Below are 7274 nucleotides of genomic sequence, written 5' to 3'. Positions count from 1 at the left end.
AAAAATACAGAAATAAAATTATTTTAAGCCAGACTTTTATTTTGGTCTCCCGGTGTGACGTCATATGGACGCGCCACACTCCTGCATTTGTTGTGATTCGGCTGAATAAAGGTTTGTGTTTAAAGCGTTTGAAACGATAGAAACCGTTCAGCAGCTTTCAAAGTGAGTTTAATTATATTCAATGTAACATTGCATTTCTTTATCTAACATATTTTGACGTTGTGTGAGCAAAATAACATAATAGAAACACCGAGTAACTAAAGATGTGTCTCATTTCGCTCCTTAATCGTGAATTAGAAATCATTAACTTGAACTCAGTCACTGGAGAGTAGTGATGGAGAAGTTGAGTAAACAAACCATTTGATTCACTGATTCAAAGCACTCTATTTATATCTCCATTTCTACAAATCGTTACATAACCTAAACTGTATTAAGTTTGTGTAATGTGTGTTCTTTTATTAGTTTGTAGTGCTAATTTTGAGTGTTTTTGGCTATATTAGGTGTGTGTGTCTATGTATGTATATAAAAGTCCATTAGGGCTGGGTGATACAGCTAAAAATCTTATCATGATAAAGTGTTTCATTCATTTGGTATCTATGAAAATAACCTTTTTAAACAAAGACCAATAGAAAAAGTTTTTATTTTAACCACTGTGCTTTTAATTTGCCCAATTTATTAATGCAAATAACAAATAATTTTAGTCAAACACAACATAAAATTAAAACATTCTTTCTTATACATTGTTCGAAGATTTAAAAAGTGTTAAGCTTTTGGCTTGTCTCCTCAGGCCACAAGACAATGAGCAAAAAAAATTAAAATTTAAAAATTAAAAAAAAAATTACTATACCACATTAAATTGTTCGTTTAAAGCAATGAAAATGTGCAAAATATGCAGTTGAATGGCTTGGTTTCAGTTGACGTAACTAAGATCCCAGCATTGAACAGCGAAGCAGCGCCATATCTCGTGGGTTCAACTGGATAGGCTAACAAAACGTTAAAATACAACAATGACCCTTACATCCTCATCATAAATACAGAAACTGTTGTATTGCCCAGGCCTACTCTGACTCTCTCACCAGTATACTGATCTACTGAACTAGAGCTGATTGAATGCACTCAGAGATTTAGTTTGCATTCATTTTTCTTTGTTAATTATTCTCATCTTAAAAACAGAAAAACTCCTGGTGAAGCAACAGATCCTCGTGACACACTTTTATAAAGATGGCGATTATTAAAGAAGAGAGTGAAGACGTGAAGATAGAAGACACATTCAAAGTCAAACATGAAGAAACTGAGGAACAAATAAAGACAGCGTTTATTAAAGAGGAGAGTGAAGACCTGAGGATTGAAGAAACATTCAGAGTCAAACATGAAGAAACTGAGGAACAAACAGGTTGGTTTCATTCTCAAAGCTGAACTCTGTAATTTGATCCTATCACATCATGTGGACAGACATCCTTAAAAGTGCTATACCAAAAGTAATTGTGTTACTCCCTAGAAAGGACTAAACGAATTGCGTTAGTTACTTTTTATGGAAAGTAGAAGTAAATGTATTCTCACATTTAGTCTAGTACTAGACTAGAATAACCATCATGTTCATGTATATGTATGTGTCCACATTATATATGCGTTAACACCCGTCAATCCACCAAATGTGGGTAGATTTCAGCTGTGGCGGGTAAGACAGCCACTCCCACTAGACACTTTGGCGGGTTGAATATAATTTCAGCCTACAGCCCAATCATAGGTAGCCAAGCTTTTTGTAGCACAAAATTACAATTCAATCACAATTCGTTATCGATGAATGTGGGATAGACAGAATGACACAACAGAAGCGTTCTGTCACATGCCCGATCAGTTCTTTTTGTGCCTGAATAGTCACATACACACAATGTATTTATAATACATGCATCTGACTGTCAAATACCACCTTCTGATTTTGAACCAATAATTAATTTATTTATCACTAACAAGTGGCAGAAAGAATGAGATGAAAATAAAAATAAGCTGTATGAAATAAACTCTAGTATAAAAAGAAGTACCTTCCATAACTTTAAATGAAGACATGATCAAGTCGTCTTCACTAGGTGTAGACTGGGGCTTTCAAGACTTAACCATGGGTTTTTATTAATAGGTGAAGTTCTTCCTTTATGTCTCTCATGTAAGCATATTCTGTTGAACTGTAATTTTTATGATGCTGCAAGAAAATATTTCAAAATGTATCACCTGAATGCATTTTAGATATTCTATCCTATGTTAAGTTGAAATGTTTATATAATAATGTAAATTTTATGGATGATATTGACCTTTTTGTTTGCCTTGTAAATAGCCATGATGTTAACATGGTGTAAAAACTTAATAAACAAACAAACAGGTGTGTTTTATCAAGGTTGGAGCTAAACTTTACAGGTTGGTAGATCTCCAGGAACAGGGTTAGGCACCCTTGAGTTAGAGGTTTGAGTGCCATGTTATGACCGAAAGAGCACACAAGAATGGGAGCACATGCCCAAAACAGTTCATATATAATGTGAATTTTAAATGTACAGGAGATGGCAAGCAAGGCTTATATAATAGCCCAGGGTTGTCCAACCCTGGTCCTGGAGGGCTACCTCCCTGCAGATTTCAGCTCCAACCCAAATCAAACACACCTGAACCAGCTAATCATGGTGTTCAGGGCAACATGATAATTACAGACAGGTGTGTTGGAGCAGGGTTGGAACTAAAATCTGCAGCATGGTAGTTCTCCAGGAGCAGGGATGGACACCCTTGTAATAGCCTATATACTTTTTCTCAGTTACAGACCCAAACCCGTTAGTGAAACCTTAACCCGACCTGAAAGCCGTAAGTTCTTCAGGACCCGTCTTGCTTGGGTTGGGTAGCAGACCTCTAATCAGGCATAACATTATGACCGCCTTCCTAATATTGTGTTGGTCCCCCTTTTGCTGCCAAAACAGCCCTGACCCGTTGATCCATGGACTCCACTAGACCCCTGAAGCTGTGCTGTGGTATCTGGCACCAAGATGTTTACAGGCACTTGAAAATTCACACTGGTGAGAAGCCTCACGCATGGCAACAGTTTGGAAAGAGTTTGGAACAACTTGGAAACAAAAATTTGCTTGCTTAAAGCTGTGACAAATGGCACACAGTGAAAACTTCATGGTTGCATAAACATTGATTGATTAACATCTGTAAAACAAAAAACAACATGGTCATCTGTGTTTATAAGTTGCGTGAGTGTTAGTGTCAAGAGCAAATAACAAGAACTTAAAGGAACACTCCACTTTTTTTGAAAATAGGCTCATTTTCCAACTCCCCTAGAGTTAAACAGTTGAGTTTTACCGTTTTCGAATCCATTCAGCCGATCTCCGGTTCTGGCGGTACCACTTTTAGCATAGTTCATTGAATCTGATTAGACCGTTAGCATCGCACTTAAAAATCACCAAAGAGTTTCGATATTTTTCCTATTTAAAACTTGACTCTTCTGTAGTTAAATCGTGTACTAACACCAACGGAAAATGAAAAGTTGTGATTTTCTAGGCTGATATGGCTAGGAACTATACTCTCATTCCGGCGTAATAATCAAGGAACTTTGATGCCGTATCATGGCTGCAACAGTGCAATGATATGCAAAGAGAAAATCACTCAACAGCTCTTCATCTGAATATAGTTAGCTTTAATAAGCATTAATCTATTAATTTATACTGGGAAAACCATGCAGTGTTATTTTACATTTGGTTACTTTACTTCGATTTCTTTTATAGGCTAGGCCTATATTACTTACCTGAACACATGAACAAATGAAAGCACTTTATTTCATTTGTATCTTTGTTTTATTGTATTTGTCAGTTTGTTTTACTTTGTTTCTTTGTTCATGTTCTTACTGTATATTATATAAAACAAAAATGCCAGACACCATATAATATAAAGCAAAGTTAAAGGTCCCGTTTTTCGTGGTTTTTTGAAGCTTTGATTGCGTTTATAGTGTGCAATATAACATGTTCATGTTTCGCGTGTAAAAAAAAACAGTATTTTTCACATAATTTACTTATCTGTATACCGCTGTTTCCACTGTCATAAAAACGGGCTGATGACTTCCTTGTTCTATGAAGTCCCTCCTTCAGAAATACGTAACAAGTTCTGATTCTGCCAGCGGTTCCTGTGTTGTGATTCGACAGCAGCTTAGCGAACCTTGCCCGGAAAGGTCACGCCTCTTACCATAACGTGGAGATGCACGCGCTCAGTGTAATTGTAAACATGTCTTTAATTTTACCCTATCAATTTGAGCCGGAATCAGACCCGGTGATTGGACTGCGGGATGAAAATAACAGTGTTTCGACGACATGGCAACAAACACACTCTACAAACGCAACTCTTGTGTATTCCTGTGGGCGGAGGTTAGTCAAAAAACTTTTTAGTGACGTCATTAAAGAAGGAAGTAGAGGGATGTAGTCCAAACTGGCCGTTCGATGTAGGCGACTTCTGTTAAATAAAATATCTCGCTTGGCACTGAACTTTGAGCTTTAAAATTTTACAGATTTTATTTATACTGTAACAACAACATTACACACTAGCTAAAGTTTGAAACATGGGATCACGAAGAACGGGACCTTTAAGTACCGATAAGAATACCGTTAAAGTACCGGATCGATAAGCAGTATCGGTAAGAGTAGTAATACCGTTAAAACCTTAACGAAGCCCATCCCTAGTACTGACGTCTTTCCACATTTGAAACAACATACCTTCTGATGTTCATTCATGTTTATTTGATGCATTAATTGAACTAGTAGGAAGAGATGATTGGTTTACGAGCCGCTTGAGCTGAGGTGCTACAGCAATCTGTAACTACACATTAAAGAGCCACAAAACAGAACAGTTTTTATTATTCAAATTTCTTAAATTACACAATTTGAAAGCTGGGACTTTGTTTAATATCATAAGTAACCTGGGGCCTGTACCATGAAGCTGGATTAGCTGGCTAGCCAGGTAAGTTTCAGATTAGTTTGCACCAATCCTGGGTTTTAGGTACCATGAAAGTGACTTGGCTTTTAGCGGTGTTCATCGCCATGGTAACTTACGCTCCACGGCTAACCTGCTCCGGGGCAGGTTATGTTCAGGGTTAGAGATCTCAAACTGAAATTGGACCAATCAGGTGTAAGCTAAGTGACACTGACACACCCAACGCAATAAAGTCACTCCCCCAGTTTCTCTTCCTCCAAATTAAAGGTCATTATATAGTAAAAACAAATATTTAATGATGAAATTGTCTGGTTTTAATGATAATATAATTTATATATGATTTGTATATGATCTATATTTTTATTAATCCATTACACACATGCAAGTTTAGTTTAACAGTTGTTATTAAGCACTTAGTTTCAATGAATATTGATCATATGTAGGCTAATATAAATAAGGTGTAAATATACTATTTAAATATGACTACATGTGAGCTTGTATGTTTGAGTCTCTATCGCTATATATTATTAACCATATAAACTAACTTCACTTGGACTGATAGAGAAAGATCATTTCTTTTATTTGTCCTCTTTCAAAGATAAGTATTTTCCATTAGTGTAAATGCGTTTAAATTCTTAATTTTCAGTTAATTGAATCTCGCTGGCTCTCTCGTGAGAAGTGAATCACAGTTTATTTCTGTTGCAAGGCATGTGATTGGCTGTTCACCACTGATGTCACAGATTCATGTGCACACACTTCACAGACTCAGGATCAAAGCCTGAGTTGACAGAGAAAGTTGATGATCAGCATCATGGTACCAACAAAGCCGAATTGGAGTGGTTTGGTTTTGTCAACTCGAAACTAATCCTATAACCCTGAGTTTGTTCATCTACCATCATGGTACAGGCCCCAGCTCTGTCTTGTCTGTCAACGTGTCAGTGTCCTCTTTGCTCTGCAATGTATTTTTCACTGCGTATGGCATGACAGTGCCATGGCTTGTCGGACAAAGCAACAGTAACTAAGGGGGGTGGGTCTTTGCGAAGGGCCAATTCTGACAACAGAACATTTTTCTAAGGTCAGAGTTAAGATATAAACTCCCCACACAAAAACCAGAGAACCAGGACTTCAGAGTTCATATTGGTGGTGCAAATCCAACCAGGAAACCCACCAAGATCTGAGTTTGGCATCCCTGGTGTATAGGATCTAGCATACATATTATTAGTTTTAATGTTTTACGTGTCTAAATGTTTTGATGCCTGTTGCTTTGTGACACTAAACTGGGATTAACTTCTATGTCTTTTTTCACCTTAGACCTGATGCCATTAAAAGAGGAGAGTCAAGATCTTAATCAAATGGAAAAGAAAGATCAGTACAAGACACTTCATTATGCCATAACTGAAGAAAAATCTTTTAGTTGCTCAGAGACTGAAAAAACTTCCTCACAAAAAAGGGCTCAAAAGAGAGGGACAATAGGTAATTTCACCTGCCAACTGTGTGGACTAAGATTCAATAAGCATGGAAACCTTGAAGTACACATGAGAGTTCACACGGGAAGGAAGTTTTACCCCTGCCAACATTGTGGAGTAATTTTCAATCAACAAGGAAACCTTAAAGTCCATATGAGAATTCACACTGGAGAGAAGCCTTACACATGCCAAGAGTGTGGAAAGAGCTTCAGTACACAAGGAAACCTTAAAGTCCACATGAGAGTTCACACTGGAGAGAGTCCATTCACATGCCAACAGTGTGGATTACGTTTCACTCAGAAAGGAAACCTTAAAAAACACATAAACGTTCACTCCGGGAAAAAGCCTTTCACATGCCAACAGTGTGGAAAGAGTTTCAATCAAGATGGAAACCTTAAAGTCCACATGAGAAGAATTCATTCTGGAGAGAAGTAGAATAAATAAAAGTAAGCATTTGTACATTTCTGAAGTTGTAAAACTAATGTAGAAGCTGTACATACACCCTTGATGTACGTTAGTGTTTATGCAAATGCAAGTATGCCAGACCATCTTTATTTACTAATACGCTCATGAGATCACGTTACACATAACTTGTAACAGGAATCTCTATAAGTGATATGAAACATATTTATGTGCAATTAAGTTTTGACTTTAGGTTAGGGGATTCTGAAAGCTTAGTATAATGTTTTATTCATACATTTACACATTATGTATAAAAAGTGTTGAACACTGTATAGTTTGTACTGCAATGTAAGTGCTGACTGGTGAGGGTATAGACAGCTGTCTTCCCTGACACACATACAGAGACTTTTTAAACACTGTGCACCTGATGTGAGCTTCAGTGGAAGGTAA

General features: G+C 37.0%; 1 protein-coding gene across 3 annotated transcripts; it reads left to right on the top strand.

Annotated features, from left to right (window-relative positions):
- Window positions 1–59: 59 nt before the first annotated feature.
- LOC137024771 (zinc finger protein 239-like) lies at window positions 60–7200 on the top strand. Of its 3 annotated transcripts, none has more exons than XM_067392649.1 (3): window positions 60–111; window positions 1174–1393; window positions 6268–7200. In XM_067392649.1, exons 2-3 carry the CDS (start codon window positions 1222–1224, stop codon window positions 6855–6857), a joined length of 762 nt encoding a protein of 253 aa, XP_067248750.1. In that variant the 5' UTR covers window positions 60–111; window positions 1174–1221; the 3' UTR covers window positions 6858–7200. The 3 variants fall into 3 exon arrangements, with proteins under 3 accessions (XP_067248750.1, XP_067248749.1, XP_067248751.1); XM_067392648.1 differs by having other exon boundaries at window positions 64–162; XM_067392650.1 differs by lacking the exons at window positions 60–111; window positions 1174–1393 and adding an exon at window positions 2949–3050.
- Window positions 7201–7274: the final 74 nt, after the last annotated feature.

The sequence above is a fragment of the Chanodichthys erythropterus genome, chromosome 8 (assembly GCF_024489055.1).
Source record: "Chanodichthys erythropterus isolate Z2021 chromosome 8, ASM2448905v1, whole genome shotgun sequence".
Classification (NCBI taxonomy): domain Eukaryota; kingdom Metazoa; phylum Chordata; class Actinopteri; order Cypriniformes; family Xenocyprididae; genus Chanodichthys; species Chanodichthys erythropterus.
The sequence above is the reverse complement of the archived record's forward strand: the minus strand, read 5'-3'. Positions and strand labels throughout refer to the sequence as shown.